This window comes from Nelusetta ayraudi, unplaced genomic scaffold, assembly GCF_046127955.1.
Source record: "Nelusetta ayraudi isolate G7.1 ecotype Tasmania unplaced genomic scaffold, CSIRO-AGI_Nayr_v1 ptg000125l, whole genome shotgun sequence".
NCBI classification, from domain to species: Eukaryota; Metazoa; Chordata; class Actinopteri; order Tetraodontiformes; family Monacanthidae; genus Nelusetta; species Nelusetta ayraudi.
The window spans coordinates 23,538-41,714 of record NW_027466175.1 but is presented as its reverse complement, the minus strand read 5'-3'; the positions used below and the strand labels follow the sequence as shown (position 1 = coordinate 41,714).

The 18,177-nt window shown below is 43.5% G+C and overlaps 1 protein-coding gene across 1 annotated transcript in view; it reads left to right on the top strand.

The window, feature by feature from the left end:
- Positions 1 to 18,177, top strand: part of LOC142904231 (furin-like) — a gene marked incomplete at its 3' end in the record, with an annotated part of 70,188 nt that overhangs the window by 29,072 nt on the left and 22,939 nt on the right. The window contains exons 3-6 of the mRNA XM_076050202.1: positions 2,001 to 2,099; positions 8,993 to 9,088; positions 10,794 to 10,922; positions 11,033 to 11,109. Coding sequence (XP_075906317.1) covers positions 2,001 to 2,099; positions 8,993 to 9,088; positions 10,794 to 10,922; positions 11,033 to 11,109 — 401 coding nt within the window. The remainder of the gene's footprint in view (positions 1 to 2,000; positions 2,100 to 8,992; positions 9,089 to 10,793; positions 10,923 to 11,032; positions 11,110 to 18,177) is intronic.

The window sequence follows — 18,177 nt, the reverse complement described above, 5'->3', positions numbered from 1 at the left end:
AGCAATGCCAGTGTTCCGATTTCTGTCTCAATTTCCCAAGACCCACGCTCTCTAAATGAGGACATGAGCACTTTAGGAAATGGGTTTCTCTCCCAATACACCCAAGCTGGTGTACCACAAATTAACTTTTGACCTGCAACAGTCAATATAAATGTGGGTCTCATTCATTTTTCCGGGTTACACTTCAACCCTGCCCTTTCCGGAGGTCATTTCCGATGGGTTGGCCCAGATGTTGTTTGCGATGGGGTGTCTGTCCGGTCAGTCATTCATTGTCTCATTGATTGAAGATGTAGCAAAGTCTGAATGAATGACCTCAACAACCTCTAACGTTGGGTCTCCAGAGCAAATTAACCATAATAATGTCACATTAACCTTTTGGACTGGTGTAATTCACTATATGTAATTGCATGCAACGTTAACCTGTTATGTGGATTCCTGATGGTAACCAAGCATGGCTAGGAAGCTAAACCCTATTAAGAAAACTGAAATATCTGCTCAATTTATTCCGCACATGACACATGACATGAAAAAAAAAAACAGCATTTAATATATATCCTCTCACAGAGCAATCTCCTGTCCAAAGAAGTCAGATTAATCTTGTGCAGGCATAATTTACCAATAGAGTTCTTGAGGTCTAGAGCTCCTTGTGGGAATGTAAGATCAGTTTTGCACAGCTCTGTAATTTAAGACCGCCGGCCCCTTTGGGTTTATTATGTGCAAATCATTACAGCAGCAGTTTTAAAAACGGGACTTAATTATAGATACTTGACAAATTGAGTCAAATTGAAAAACACCTTCCCGCCAGCTTTATATTGCGTTCAGGCAGACAAGACCCCCATGAGCTTCGGCCCCTAGACCGGTTGGTTTGCAGACAGCCTGCAGCCTCTGGAGAGACCTCCATCCTGCTGCGTCTGCTCTTCTCCGTCCTCACACACATCCATTCTTCCCCGCCAGCCCGTCAAAACCCTGTAGCCACCCTCCCCCTCTCCACCATCTCCCCATCTCCCTACTCGCTTGTCTTCCTTCGCTCTACTGGGCGCATGAAGGTGAGCCAGTCCCCAGCGGCACTACTGTACAGATTGCTGTGCTTCCTCCTCAAATGGAGGCGACTCTCCTGTGAATACCCCTAAAAAGAGTAGGAGCGCTGCTTTCATCCACCTTTTGTCTGGTTGTTGTGGTCTCAAATCACACCGCGTGTCCACGTTGTCCTTGACCGTGGACACACAAGGCAGTGGCATGCATTGTGCCGCTATCAGTAAAAGCTACCGGAGAAAATAAGAAAGGAATCTCCCTCCATGGGCTTTGGTCCAGATTAGCGACAGCTGCCAGCGGAAGCTTGTCCTTTAAAGCTGTTTCACAAGTAGGATGTGTGAAGGATCTGTGATGGCATCATTTTAAATACTTCTTTTGGCTTCCAAGAACTGCTCTTCCCTAAATGGAAGAGTCCAGTCACTTTTCATCCATGATGTTCATTTGTCATCTTTAATATGTTGGTGTACTTTTTAATATATGTTTGTGCCTGGCATCCCCTTGACTGTTTTGAGTTTCTTTACCTCCCTAATCCCCCCACCCCACTCATACACACACACACACACACACACACACACACACACTTCAGAGGATTCTGCTCTTCCTCAGGGTTACGACAGGTTCTTTTATCATTCTCTTTGAAAATGTAAAACTGAATCTAGGATCTGTTCATATCCACTAAACACTCAGACGTGTGCTCGCTCATGAAAATGGAACGAAAAAGGATCCATTATGTGTCTGCATTCACAGCATATTTCTGCGTGATGTATTGTGAGCGCAACCATTTTACTACCAACACAAAACGTCTCGTGAGCTTTAAGTAGAAAATGAAAAAAAAATAGGCTGTGGAGTCCAATAAAACATTTTGGACAGACTGGTACCTGCTATGCACACATGCATGTCTTGCTAAGCACCTACAGTCACCTGGACATCCAGCCGCTGCAGTTGAACATTTCTTTCCCTGTGTACAGGTTTTTGGAGATTATTATCACTTCAGGCATCATGCAGTGGAGAAGAGAGCTTTGTCTGGCCACAGGGGGATGCACGTCAGACTCCATAAAGAACCACAGGTAAGAGCGCTGTCAGTTTCTCACAGCACATGGCAGCTTGCCGCCGCCAAAATCCAAAAGACAGATTGCATTAGAGAGAAAAATGTGAATATCACAACAGAGGAAAAAAAAATATTCTGGTGTCATTGACAGCTTGTCAAGCTGTGGACGCTTCTGCAACCACACCGCTTCTTTAATCTTCCCCCCTCAGCTCCATCTGAGGTGCCACCTCGCTGCACATATGTAAACTGAATAATGGCAAATGGAACAAAGGCTGGAAGTGCCTTGTGTGTCACTTCTTGATTTTTCTCCTGCCTGTTTAAAATATTTTTTTCTTCTCGTAAATGTTAATTAGTGAGAGATACTGGAATTCATTAGTCCAACATCAAATAACAGATTTTCCATCCCTGAGTATCATCTCATTTTACTGTAACTGCAAAATCTCAGCTTTTGGTGCGCGCCAGATGTTGACAGGTCTGCTTGAAAATGGCAACATACGGAAGGGGAGGGTTTTAATTTGCAAGAAATGAGGGAGAAGTGATGTCGTCTTTCTTCGGCGGGGAATGAAAATGATCCAACACTTGGACCGGGGTGTAATCCTGACTTTTCTCATCCATGATGGGACAGGTGTCTTCTATCTAAGGAAGGATCCAGGTTCTGAGATTTAAATGATGTTTTGCTGGCCCAGCACCAATGGCACATAAGAATACCAATTACCATACTAGAGGTTGAGCATCAATGCTTTCCTACGAATGTAAGATCTGCGGTCTGGCAAGAAAAATGCATCTTGACCTCTTCCAAGCAGGCAAAGGATAAAGTAAATCTGAAAGTTGTACTTTCACAAAAATAAAATCCTCTCTCCTTCTGCCAAAAAGCCTAGTGTTTTTGGCTGAGGAAGGCACAGGAAGCCTGGATCCTGAATCTTGACTGGATAACTCTGACACGTTAAATAAAGAAGAAGAGTTCACAAATGTCATTTACACCGTAAAAGTCCTGACACCAAATCCGTCAACTTGACACTGATTGACAAAAACGGTAAAAGCAACAACAGAGGAGTGGAGAGTGGAAACTGCTGGAATCCTATTGTGAATAACCCTTGCAGACACAGTTGTTGCTTGGTGGTCTTTAATGTGACAAATGTTCTGAGCGTCTCTGCAGTTTGTTTGGCAAAGAATTGTGTTACAAAGTTGTGCTATAACCTCTATATTTAGACGTCAACTTACAGAGATGACACTATTTCTCTCACATAAATGGTTTAGTGACTATTAGGTACTATGAGTGCCACCGCCACATCCACATCCACATGTAGGGCCTGTTATCATCGGTTATGACTTTCTCCTTCACAGCAAATTCTTCAAGAACATCCCGTCTCATCCGTAACAACTTACCTTTGTGCGCAATGTACCGACAGCTGTTGTATTAAGAGTCTTGCCCGTCGTTGAGCTGTCTTTGTTGTCGTGGATTGAGACTGTCAGTTAATGGTCCATAGCCTTTTTGGTCAACCTATTAGCAGTCACTGCTTCGTCCTTCTCTCCTTACATTATTTGTTTCCACAGCATGCTGGCAGCATTCCAGTACAAGCGTATTAGTACCTGATTGAGTCTGCAGAGGGACCTTCATTTTGCTGTTTAATGTTCATATTTCCCTATAATTAACAATTGGCCAGAAAAAAACTGCACAATAGCAAGCTTGCATTATTCTTTGATAGTCTTAACAATTCCTAAAAACATCGTCCAGCCTTTGATTCCTCTGTAAACTAATCTAAGCACTGACCCTTGACGCATTCTTACCACTACCGCAGAGGCTCTGCTGTCAAAAAGGGTTGCAAACCTCCAACAGTGAAATTAGCGACTGCCCTGTGGCACTCGTCCTCTTTGTTCTGAGGCACGTTGCCCTTTTCTGCCAGCATGAAAGGATTCCCACTCACACATTTGTTTTCCTTGCAGCACCAGGTTGGTTGGAGTGGAGACTGTTTTGGAGTGGAATCATTTTAACAAGATTACGTGTATGCTACTCAATGCTCATCCACACCCATGTGTCAATGTATGGATCTGCAATATTGATGAAGCTCACGTAGCTATATAGGCATTTGACCACACTTGGGAATTTTTGCAGTCTCTTTTGCAGACACTTCATACATCATATAATGAAAACACTCAGTGCGCTTGCCAAAACTTATAGAGTTTCATTGAATAAATTTAATTACACTGTCCAGTCCAAAAAGAAAAATTGAGGATTTTTCACCTATCAATTGCAATTGACAGCCAGTCCTCAACATTATTAGAATGTGGTGCTTACATCCTGCCTGTGCGTTGGCTCATGGGTACTAAAGAGATTCATTAATCACTGAGTATGGGCATTTTCTCGACTGAAGGCTACTCAAGCAGAAACTGATTTTTTTTTTTTTTTAAATCAGTTTGTCTCTTAGCACAGCAGAAGGGCAAGTTGACTCATATGAAGTAGATGCACAGTAGTATTTATATGCATCAATGCACTCATTGTAAGTCAGTTGAGATAAAAGCCCCAGATAAATGTATTAAATGTCATTAGGTCTCTTAAAACAACCACCCAAACATCACGCCACAACTACCCCTTTAAGATTTTCTTTTCTTTGCGGATATCACAGACAAACTGATTGGCAACCTTGTCAGGAAACTGTCAAAACCGGCGACGGCGGCAAACAGCAGTGGCACTGCTGCCAGAATGACTCAGCAACACACTGCTGTTTACATAAGAAACACTTTAGGGGAGCGTGGTAATGGATAATATTTAAAAGCATCAAGCAAAAAGCTACCTGACTGATCCCAAGAAGAAGGGATTTAAGAAGTCACAACGATCTAAGGCAATAAATGTCTGCCAAGTTGAGCCAAAGAAGATTTTTCTTCAGTCCAAATCTTCAGCCTGAGGGAAAGGGCTGATGCAGTTTTGACAAGCACCAAAGCCCTAGGACAGCATAAGTGCGATATGGTGACATTCATTGGGGTCGATTCGTGCGGGTTAGGAGTAATGGATGGCCCTGGGACCACATGGATCCAGAGGCACTGAGGTAGTTTATTTGAAGATACCCACACTAAATAGCAAATAAGATAAAGTAGAGGATTAATCTGCCGCTCTTGCCAAGGATGATATAAAGAGGTACAACAGTTAAATTTAGATTTGTGTGCGCTGTCTGCGTGTAATCAAATGCAGAATGACTCCCTGGATAAAGCACTTGGCTATTGAGAAGCAATTCATGCACTTATTGTCAAGATATTGTATATACTTTGTGGATACTAATTAGAGAAGGACGTACTGTAAGCAGGCGGGAGAGCCGTTAGCGATTCGTTTTTGTTTTTTGTTAACAACAGAACAATCCATCCCACAGGTTCAAGTCGGTCAGCAGTTCAAGTTAACACCGTGTTTGAACCCGCAGCTATTCAGGGCATCAGGTTTGTAGCTGGGAAGCAGCAGTTTGTCCCTGAGGTCACCTATCCACCCACGCAACCAGAAAACGACCAAACCTCAGGCAAGCAAATGAGAGACAGAGAAGAAAAAAAACAGCAACACACGCTTGAGTGTTTCTGCTCGTATGTGATTATTCATGTGGTGTTGTTTGCTTCTTTTGAGAGCAGCAGAACCCTGGAAAGGGGGAAAGTACAAATTGTGTTTCACCTGGTTCAAAGGGAAGGAAAAAACATTTGAAAGGCAGGGAAAGCATAATAGGTGGATTTGGATTAGTCGGTGCTTGCGCCGTGAGCTCGTTTACAGCGTTTCCTCTCTGCTTCCGCTGTTTTTCGCGATGTCTTTTTCTTTCCTGCTCATAAGCACCACAGCAAGTTATAACTGGCAGCCGCACAAGCTTTTTACCATTATGCTTTCGAGAGGACATTTGTCATATTGTCCGCCGACCCAATGCCTTATTTATGGAGAGGAGAATCGATTTGTTTCTTGATAGCTTAGTGCCTGATTTTGCAGAAAGTGGAGGTTGGAGGGGCCTTGACCTCAAGAACACCCACCTTCTGCCTTTTTTTCCCCCTCACCCTTTTTTTCACAGTTCCTGTACATAGGAATTCATTATGTCTCTCTGTGTACTTGCATCTCACCGGGACATTTGATGTGTCACAGCAAGGGCAGAAATGCATTTATTTGGGCCTATATATAGCAGTTGCTCTACCCACTGGCCACTGAAACCACTCCATAAAGTGAGTTGTTGAGGTTTTTTGTTTGTTTGTTTGTTTGTTATTAACACAATATATTTTGCACCGATTGGAAATGGAAGGTTAAGGATATAGCCGTAAAACCTGACTTTCTCCAATGCGGTTTTTATTTTTGCTTCTTATCTCAATGGAGGTCTCCGCAGGCCAAACAATTTAGACTTGAACAGTGTTTGCAGGATCAACTCAAAATAAATTGCAGTGCCCATTTTCATCACAATGTCGGCCTCAGTGATTGTTTTTTAATGGATTTGGACAGGGGTGCAGAGCTACTGCACAGCAGAGTAATCAGGCTGAAGACATCGTGATGATATTTGTTTCTGGGCTCAGTTCGTTGTTGGTTTTGATCTAAAGAGATTGTTTGCCAACAACGAAAAAATAGATCATGTCTTCTCTGTTTAATGCTCTCCATTGAGAACACACAGCTGTGGATCAAAGCACATTGTGGCTGGCAGGTATTGCCTACAAAACGGCACTTCTCCTCATTCATCAGACAGGAAAGGCCCTCAGGACACTGTGCGGATGGAACAAATAGTTTGTTGCTGAGGTGGATTTGGGATCCAAGACATGTAGGGACCTCCCCTGTGTTCCGTGGTTGCTTGTGTTTGGCTTCTCCTCACCGAGACAGCAGACCTCAACAGGACACATGCTTGAACCAGAGCCTCTGTGCTGATTCATTGTCACATAAACAATGAAAAACCTTGTTTGTTTTTTTACCAATAAAGATATCGTTAAGTTTTTGAAGGTCACATTTTTTGCACATAAACAAGCATATTTGCCCATTTATACTGTAGTACACAAGATACATTTTGCTACATCTGTTGTATTATTTTTTTTTCCACCCTGAGACATTTTTAAAGGTGACCTGTAACAAATGTGTAAGAAACTCAAGGGAGCAGGCTGGGGGATTTTTAGTTTGTTTGTTGTGTTTTTTGACCCAGTTCCAACACAACCAACAGAGACAGAAAAGTTGAGTCATTCATTAGCACAACGTAAGAAACTCACTTTGGGAAATACACATGGGTGCGAGTTGTGGACCACACACAACAGCGGCACTTCACATGCACTTAACATCTTGCGGGGGGGTTTCTATTTGTTTGTTTGTTTAGCGCCACAGTGGATGTGATGTGCGGCCTGCTGCCTAGAAGCCTGCCAAAGGAGATGAGATTGTGACTGCTGAGTCACAGTAGGAAGAAGCATCCCAATCTAGCAGCCACTATGACACATTAACATTCGAACACGTGAACCCCTGTCTGTTTGCAATTTGATGACAAAAGCTTCATTGTATCACCAGGTGCCACAGAGGCCATCGAGTCAAGAGTTGATTAAACCAAGACACAAATGTGCAATCTGAGGTGGAAATAATCTGAACAGAAATGCAGAAAATGGTTCATTTTTAATTAAAAAAAAGAAAATGAAAAAACTCATTATAAATCCTTGACCCATCATCCCCAATCAGCTGTATATTAATAATAGCAATAATAATAATCTTGAATCTTTTCTCCTTTCAAAAAAAAAAAAACATTTATTTTTCCTCCCTGGTCCCGTAGAGCAGCTTGTTAGACGCTGCTCTACGGGACTTAACAAGCACCCCCATCTAATGAATATGAATTAGTCTAGGGTCACTTGCATCAGGTTAATGGCCCCATTCTCCCTGGAAAGGTTCTCAGCGACGGCAGAAATAGTTCCAGCTCTGTTTTGATGTGTGCTGAGCTCATCGTCATCCAGTCTGGGCACCTCATTTTACAAAGCTTACGGTAATCAAAGGAATTACCGAGCCTCCGTGACTAGAGGCACACATTGATTTAAAGCTCAATAGAATACCGGAAATATACACATAAAAAGCAAGTTGGCCATTGAAGATTTGCAGGGCAGTGGAAATGAAGCAACTTGGAGCTTTGCCACCGCTCAGCCCAACATTAGTCACAAATTAATTTCCAAGTGCCTTTTTTTTTTCTCTCAACATTTCAACCAATGGAAAGATGAAGTACCTAGACCTCAAATGCCCTTTTCTCTGGAAGCCCAACCCTTTTCAAGCCTCTAATCAGGTTTTGTGTTTCATAATTACGAGTTGGTGGTTTTTTTCTCTCAAAATTGCCAGATATGTTGTGGGTATTTGAATATTTATCATTGAAATACATTAACAGAAAAGCTTTCTGCCACTCATTTCTGCTGCTGACCGGCATTCACACAAAGCTAAAAACTTGTCAGAGTGTCTGTATAGCACGACACACCTAATGAAAGAAAATAAAAGAGCAATCCCTCAGTTCAGCTGCCAAGAGCAGTGAGGCAATAAACAACTTCCTATTGTGTGGCTTTCGCCACCTCTTCAATATTTCTTCCTCCAATTGCAAAATCCCTGAAACACAACTGCAAAATTACATTTGCCGTGTTTGATATTTGCAGTTACTGTCACCATCCTCCGCCTCCTGTGCATACACAAGCAGGACTTCAAAGATTGCTGCTCTGGCCTGCTGTACAGTAGCCACTCTCCCTCTGCGTCTCAGGAATGAAATAAATTAGATTTGCCTCACTTCTCTGCCTCTCTTTCTTCTTATTACTTTTTGAGCACAGCTGGGGCCTGTTTCTTCACATTTCCAGTGTGCGGGACACTGCAGCACTTTCTGAAATTAGAACATTTGTAACGACACCAAAGCGTTCGAGGATTGACGCCTAAACTTTGAATTTTCTTTGTGTGTGTGTGTGTGTGTGTGTGTCCAGGTTTTGTGGGCTGAGCAGCAAGTGGTAAAGAAAAGAAAGAAGCGGGATCTCTTTGAAGACCCAACCGATCCTGATTTCCCAAAGCAATGGTACCTGGTGGGTAATGGTCTCTTATCTTTGCAGCCAAGATGTCTTTGGTGTTATTTCAAGTAAAAAGGGATATTATTTTCAAAATAGCACAGTGTGATGTGAGGTAGACGGCACATCCTAGAATCGGTATGAATTTGCCTGAGCTATTTACCAGCTCAGTGAATTTATTTTTCTTCAAATTGAAGGGTTTTTTTTTGTTCTTCAGCTATTATAGTGTAATGAGAGACACAAAGCGATAGCCATCGCCATTTGACAAAACACGTGTACTGCAAAGTGTACAATGAAATGCACTGCCACTCAAGATATGGCTGAGTAGACTGCAGCACTTTTCTTCCCAAAATAGACAAGTGCTTGTAGAGACAAAAGCAGTGATAAACCAAAGACTAATGTAGCCCGAAACTACATTTAATATTTACTTTTCACTAATTAGACAGAATACATTAAACTATATTGAGCCATTTTCTTCCTTAAAAACTTGCATCATTTAGCTTTGGCAGGATGAAGGTATAATGTTGCACGTGCAGTGCACAGAGAGCACAACACTGTTTTCCTTCTAAGCTCAGTGTCGGCCTCGGCGTCTGTAAACAAGCTAAAGCAAGCCAATTAAAACTAACCAGTTTGGTTAGATGCGACCATATGCTGTCATGATGTTTAATTGCCTGATCCAAGACATTATAAGGGCACAGTCAAACATCCATGATTAAATAAATACATAATAGGCAGTCATAACACCTAATAAGGTTCTAATTAAAGTGGATGTATGCAACGTTCAGCTCGCGAGACTGCGACAAAAACAAATGTGCACATTCTAGACAGAAGTCATCGCACACGCTTTTGTTTATTGGCTGGGCCGACAACACACTCACGCCAGAGCACGCAAGTATCCTCCTCCTCCGTGTTTGCACACCCACCGCGAAAACATTGCACATTACCTCGGATGTTAGTTACCCAATCAGATGCCGATTTTGCTTGAAATTGCTTTGAGCATCACTTAAAGTCATTTCTGGGAATTTCGTACTTGGTGCAAAGCTCTCTGTGCCGCCGTAGAAGGATTTCATATGGATTTTTAGACGTGGTTATCTCATTGTAGCCGACACTTAGTTTAATATGTGTGCTGGGAAGTGTCGGGGCCTCAGCACAGCAGTCAACAAAACATCAATTTGAAGCATCTAACTATGTGGTTGTCCTGGCAGAGCAACAGGAAGCAGAAGAGGGCCCAGAGGAGGTGGCCTGTGATGTTTGCCTTTTCTTTCATCCACCTCGTGTGTTTGCCTCTTGCACCTTTAGCTTCGACTCTGCCCTCCACCACTCACAGTACAAATTACCCATTTCACATTCATCTCACGCTTTGCCCGCACATTTCTTTCTCACCTCTGTGCGATGGAAACAAACCCTCACAACACGGTTTCTGAATTGCAGCAGGTTGTTTTGATTTTTCTGATTTTAACTACAAATAGATCCTTGTGCTGGGTGGTTCAGCATTCCAGACAGACCTATGCATAAAAACCCATCAAAACATAGGTGTATACGAACAATCTCTGCTGTTCCCTTTTTGTCTGCATTGTTGAACTGAGCGACCTTCTGTCATTTCGAACAAAAGGTTTTCATTGAGTGAAAGGGAATTTATGCTGTTTTCAGACTTCTACATTTTTTAGGTGGGGTTGAATCACAATGGACTGACTGTGGAACTAACGCCTTATGTCTCCTGCAGTCCAACCCATCGCACCAAGACTTGAATACTAAGGTAGCCTGGGCTCAAGGCTACACAGGAAGAGGCGTAGTGGTGACCATCCTCGACGATGGCATTGAGAAAGACCACCCCGACCTCATCAGCAATTATGCAAGTCACCTTCCCTTTCTCTCCAAAATATTTGGGATTCATAAATGCCATTCAGGGCTGGTAACAAAGCCAGAACGTGCATGCTGATCTTTTTCCTGATGGCTTTCCAGGATGCCGACGCCAGCCACGACGTGAATGACAACGATGCTGATCCTCAACCAAGATACACACAGCGAAATGAAAACAGGTAAGTTGGCAAAAGCCACAGTGTGGCAACAGGCTGCTCCAAATTAAGCTGTCAAAACGAATGCAATTTTGGCAAAGTTGCTCGGAGAGGATAAATGAAATTGTTAAACATCCTCGTAGCCAGAGGAACGTTCGGTAATTGAATTATTTTTCTACCAAACAAACCCTGGCCAGTCCTGGTTGTGTTTGACTCAACAGTGGCTTCCTACAAATGAGATAATGCATCAGAGCAAATACGGCTTTATGCCCAGTGATTTTTTTTTTTTTTTTTTTTGGCAGAATCATTTACATTTAGAACCCAATTATAGAAGTTTGAAAGCGCTGGTGCAGTCAGTCTGCAAAGAAAAAGAAATATTGTTCCCTCTTTGTGTGTGTGTGTGTGTGTGTGTGTGTGTGTGTGTGTGTGTGTGTGTGTGTGTGTGTGTGTGTGTGTGTGTGTGTGTGTGTGTGTGTGTGTGTGTGTGTGTGTGTGTGTGTGTGTGTGTGTGTTTTCGCCTCCTCTTTCTTGCTTTGGTAAACAGTGCAAGCTGCTTGTGAAGCTCCAGCCAGTGCATCCCTGCAGCCTCCTGGGCACTCATTTGTTGTTAATGTAATAGTTGATTACTCCCTCTTATTGGTTTTTGCGCTCATTTAAATATGTTCACCCGGGTTTAATGATGAGGCGCCAAGGCTCTACTGGGGACTAAACCTTTATCTCCTTCCTCCCCCCGTTCCCTTTTGCTGAGCACCGTGGTTCTCTGCGGCAGCCGATCCTCCCAGAGCAGATGAGACCAACTCGTCCCGCCTCCGAATTGCACAGCAGGATTTGTTTCAAGTCCCTCGATTTTTCTGGGATGCCTGCCATTACGTCTTTTTGTGGCGGTTTGCTATTTGTTTTATGCCTCTTTTTTTTTTTAGTTTCTAAAGCTCAGTATCCGCTTGGTCACAGGGAGAAGCTATAAAGGCGTCACAATTTCTCACAACATTGTGGAGAATACTTTATTTGAGGATTAACACTTCCGCACAGCTGCTGTGGTTTGAGCCCACCGCGTGTGTGCTTTCTTCCCCTTTATTTTCCATCAGAGGTGGCATTTTTTTCCTCATCTGAAGCATTATCTATACATCTCCAGCAGACTTATCTTGAAAGGAGTGTTGCATCAGCAGGTTCTTGAGCAGAGGACTTGTTCCTCGTCCTTGCTGGCGGCCTGAGCAGCCATGCGGAGCAACCCCAGCCTTTACTCTCAGACGAAAGGAGACTTTCTTTACTCGCTCTTGTCCATCTGATGGAACAAAGCACTTCTGGAGGGGATTACTCCCTTCCTGCAGTTTACTTCAGCTCCCCAGCTGTGCGGCGCTTCGACTTCAGAGAGACGCTGACACATAAGCACATCATAAGACACGCAGAGGGCATAGATTCGCTCGCGCGCTTCCTTTCATATCCTCGTCAGGGAAACCACCAGCGCTGTCATTTTGAATCTAATCAGTTTAAGGAGGAGGGGTGGAGAGCAAGGGCGTGCCTCTGTTTGTATGGGGACAGGGATGTGGGGTTCGAGGCGACCCGCAGCTCCATCACGTCCAATGACTTATGTAAATCAGATCCATCTGATGGTGAGTAACTCTCACAACCTCCTCACAAAGAGATTATATGAATATATTCATAGGGCAACTGAAAGAATAAGAGAGTCAGAGGTGAGCATTTTCTATCTCTGTTAAGGCCAGTTCATTTGCGCTGATGACACGCTGCTCAAGGTCTATGCTGCTTGGCAGCTGCGGCTGACATTGCTAAAGTGTTTTTAGGCAGCTGAAGAGTGGTTAAATCCTGGCCCAGTAATTTTTCTACTACTTGTATCCGAGCAATGCTTGCTTCTCATCCCCCCACTATTTAGTTTCTCCCCACTTTATCTCCATTATGCCCATGTCACGAAAGATTGATTTCAGTTCTGTCAAGGCTGTCAGTTGAGCTGAAAAGATTTCACGACAGGAAAGATGACAAAGGAGACGTGAGGAAACATTTATCACATGTAACTGTATTGGATTCTTGGTGGCCATAGGTAAAATGTAATCAGAAAGTCTTTTCTTTTGTTTAGCTGCAGCCACAAAAATGTGGTGTTGCCACTTGCCAAAATGTCAAATATCCACCTTTTAAAATGACACCATTACATACTAAAATTAATGCAATATTCCCTTATTGGCCACTTTATTCGGTAAAATGTTCAATTACTAATCAGCCAATAAATAAATATCTCAGCAACAATTCATTGGGGCATGCAGACATGGTTGAAGACGACTTGCTGAAGTTCAAACTGAGCATCCGAATGGGGAAGAAAGAGGATTGAAGTGGCTTTGAACAGGCTTGTCTGAGCATTTTCCAAACTGCTGATCCACTGGGATTTTCAGCACATACAAACATCTCCAGGGTTTACAGAGAATATTCCCAAAAAAGAGAAAATATCCATTGAGCAGCGGCTCTGTGTTGGGAAAGGCCTCGCTGATGTGAGAGCCCAAAATGGTGACTCGCAACTTAGATTGTTAGAATGGTGAATGTTCTTTTCTTTTTCTCCTCTTATGGACTCTTTCATTTCCAATGAATAGAGGACTAACTGACGCACTGCCCTGAAGCACATTGTGTATCTCCAAGCAGTTCTTATATTCATATTCAAATGCATTCAGTCACACTCACGCTCTGCTTCTGCCCTCTAACTTCTCCTTTAAGGCCAAGCAGCCTTGTGGGGAAACTCTTCAGAGAGCTCTGAGATCCACACACCTTTACCGTCCCTCTTTGAAGGGACGCTCTTTGTCAGAAATTTGTTGGTTGTTGTGTGTGTGTGTGTGTGTGTGTGTGTGTGTGTGTGTGTGTGTGTGTGTGTGTGTGTGTGTGTGTGTGTGTGTGTGTGTGTGTGTGTGTGTGTGTGTGTGTGTGTGTGCGCGTCCTTTAGCACATCATAGACAAAGGAACAGGAACATTTTCTAATCTGTTTGACGCCACTGAGAAAGTCCAAAGGAAGTGTTTTCCACGGCCCTCCCGCTGGTGATGCATTGCTGTTTGTTTCTCTCGCCATTGAAAGAGTGATGCGGTTTGTCAGGATGGTAAATGCACACACGCAGCTTACTGTACCAGCCACACATCTTGAGTTTAATTTCATTATCCGCTAATTAAGGAGCAGGCCGCTGGAGTGCTCAATTGACCTACTACACTTATTCATTTCATGGTCCTCCACAAATCATCCAACTCAGTGAAGAAGAGATTTGCATTCCTATCACATTATAACTACCCATCCAAGGGGGCTTAAAGTGACGAACTTCTTCTCCTACATGTGTAATCTTTCAAAGACTGATGGTGGGCTTTGAATGAAGCAGCAATTCTAAAATGGCAGCAGAGCATTTTTTCATTTCCTAAGATCCTCCATCACATACGAGGCAGGTGATAGAAGTTGTTTACCTGTTGGGAAGGAGTGTGGGGGTTGCTGTGAAAGATGGTGTTGTTTTCTGCTCCTCGTCTAACATTTTCACTCCGGCTGTTCTCGGCTAGCTGCTGTCCTCCCTGCAGTTTTGGGCGAATGGTTGCCAGGATAACTATAAAAATCAGGTATTAAACACGAAACCTCTAATTTTTTAGCATATTATTACAACTAAAGTCCCCCACTTATAATGTTTTCATTTACAACACTCGTAATTATTCAGTTATTTTTGTGTTATTTTACGAGGGTCTCACACAGCAACTGCCAAATCTAAAATAAATTGTAACGTGAAGAAAAATGCATCAACATGAAACACACAGCAGTGAAAAGAGGACTTTTCGCAACCTGTCTAAGAGCATTAAGACAGTGGCAAGGTGTGCTGTAGGTGTGACAGGAGTACACTGTGGAGGCGGGACTGCATCAAGGATCAGCTCTGAGCCCCTTATTGTTCACCATGGTGATGGACAGGCTGACAGACGAGGTTAGACAGGAATCTCCATGGACTGTGATGTTTGCAGATGACATTGTGAAGTGTAGTGAGAGCAGGGAGCAGCTGGAACAAAACCCACAGAGGTGGCGAGACGGAACTCTTGTGGGTGAATGAGGGGGAGCCGAGTGGAACGCTGAGGTGACAGGGAGTGGAGATAAAGAAAGTGGAGGAGATATCAAGTACTGCGAGTCAACAGTCCAGAGCAACGGCGTGTGTTCAAGAGAGGTGGTGGAGCGTGTGCCAGTAGGTTGGAACGGGTGGACTGACGGAGTGTCAGGAGTGATGTGCGATAAAAGAATTAAAGGAAAGGTGTAGAAAACAACGGTCGAAAACGAGAGGACAGGATCAGTGAGTACATCAGAGGGACAGTGCGTGTTTTGGAGATGAAGCCAGAGAGGCCAGATTGAGATGGTTTGGACATGTCCAGTGGAGGGACAGGGAATTTGTCAGTAGAGGGATTCAGAGGTTGGAACTGGCAGGCAGGAGGTCTGGAGGAAGAGCAGAAAGGAGATCAATGGATGGAGTCAAAGAGGACATGAAGTCAGTTTGTATGAGAGAGGAGGATGCAGAAGCGAGGGTTGGATGGAGGCAGATGATTGGCTGTGGCAGCTCCTGAAAGGAAGAGCCAAAGGAGAAAAAGTAATAGACTTCCATTAGGAGAAATCATTAAAAGGGTTGGCTGGCTAACAGTCCTTCCTTTAACAGAGCATCAACATCACCTGCGAGTCTCTGATTCTCCCCAGAGTTTCAACTTCTGGTGAAGAATTAAAACCAGACTCTGTGCTGTGTTATTTCGAGATGTCACTTCAGAGTTGAGGAGTTGTTTTGACCACGACATTTCTGTATTTTCTACTTGTCTTTATTCATTTTTCTTCTCTTCTTCCTCATAAATGCCTGAGTCCAACTCACTGTAGCGTAGCGGCCATATTAGTCAAGGTTGAGCAGGCGTCCTTTGTGCCAGAATGTTTTGAGAAAGTCCTTCACTTATTCAGAGGAAAAGTTGGTAACCTAACTCAGGTTATTGCAAAGGTACTTCCAAAACTTCTAATGATGAACTGTGTATATAATTCCAACATACATACGTAATAATACCAATTTATAAATCATTAATTCTAACCAGCCAGTCATTCCCTACTGACTAGATATTATAAATTGTGACTTTTTCCTCTAAAAGTATTCATTAAATCTGCAAAATTGCTAATTCTAGAGTTAAACACTACAGTGCACAGCATTATATAATGTGTCCCTGCGGAGTGCTTTCCATGCTAAGTTGAAAGAAAACAAATCTAATTTGAATTGAGGCTGCGAAAGCAAAAGAGGGGAATGGCATTGCAGTTAAATTCTAAATGAAAGTGTTGTGCCGTCGGCCGACTGGTGCCAGACATGAAGCTTCGAAAGCCTTTGTCCCTGCAAGTTTATGCAAATCAGAGCAGGCCTCCTGTTTCTTAGTTTGTTCACAGTCGCGCTGCTTAATGCATCGCATGCATAGAGAGCTAATGAGCCCGAGTCACTTAAGGATTGAGGACAAGTCGTACTGGAGGGGGCAAAAGTCAAGGAACAGACGATGCTCCCGCCCTGCAACCTCTGCTCAGTGTTAAACACAGCAGTTACCAGCTCGGCTCCATCAGCACTGCTGAGGAGGCTGTTCACGACACTCACTTCTGCTCTTGTGTCAGGCGCCAAGAGTCTTTGATGATTGTCAGTGATGAACTGATTTGGAGCAGGCAACAACAAAGAATATGCTGTCAAGTCGTGGACTTGATGTCACAATTTAACAGGTAAAGAAGTGTAGTGATGTCATCTTAGGATTCTGTGACTGACCACTCTCAAAGTAGCGAAACAAAGCTGCAGATGAAGATGAATGCCCTGCACTATTTATACAGACTTTATCAATTATTGTTCACAAAGCTGCCACCCTCAGTCAACCCTTACTAATGGTGCTCTGCCTCCTATCATCTTGTTTACCCTGCTATGGATGGTGTGTTTATTTTCCAGACAGCCAGCCACTCTTTTTCAGAGGTAATGTTGACAGAGTGCTTACTCCAAAACTCGACTCCTCTGGCACTGTTATTGTGCCGGGTGGTCTTTTGGCTGAGCGAAAAAGCAAAGTACATTTTTAACAGTAGCATTTTCATGGCGTCTTTTGGGGACTTTTTTGAGGTCGCAGTCCTTTGCTGACTCTATTAGCTGATTGTGTTTACTTCAGTGGTGACACTATACTCAACATTATAATGTCCTCTCGAGGTACAATTATGCTTCATCCCTCCACTTCCACATGCCGAGCTTCTATAACTTTGTTGTGTCGTATAGCCTCCAAAGTGCCTGGAGATATTACCCATTTAGATTGTGAACTGTACCGTATGTGTTCTAATAAAACAAAACTGGGATTTGGCAGAATTTCTCTCGCACTGTGCATCGCCACCTTTGCTGTGATGGCTGTCGCCCCTCTGCTTTGGACCAGACACTGTGGAGAACATCAGTTCACCCTCCAGTGTAACCATTTAAACAGAGCAGCCGGAGGCCACAGCTGAGCCGAGCCGAGCCGAGCTGAGCTGAGCTCAGCAGTGGAGGGGAAAAAAAGCTAAATCCTTCTGGCAAACTCCAAAGAATTGACCTCATTTATTCCCTTTAAAAAGAGATAGAAACCAACAAAGCAAACGCCAGGAGACTGATCGCACTAGTTATGCACTTGGAGATCGCATTTCAATACCCCAGATTGTGCGTGTGGTCCCGCCATCTGTGAACATAAATGCTTAAATATCTGCTTGTGTTTTGTATTTTCTTTTAATTTATTCATATTTTCTAATGTGGAACTTCATCATCTCAGCTCTGAAATATGATGTTCTTTTCTGGCTCATCTGCTGTGACACCAGGCAAAGAAGTGATTCAGTCAGACACCCCAGATGAGCACTTACTCTTCCCATTTTTCACCTGAGATTTGCTTTACTCATCAGGAGGCGCAGTACCTCTCAGCCTGCAAAAGCTGTCTGAGGCATGTGTGGCTTTTTAAAGTTTCACACACACCGTATATGCGTGTGCGTGCGTGTGCGTGCCGTGCGTGCGTGTGCGTGCGTGTGCGTGCGTGTGCGTGCCGTGCGCGTGCGTGTGCGTGTGCGTGTGCGTGTGTGTGTGTGTGTGTGTG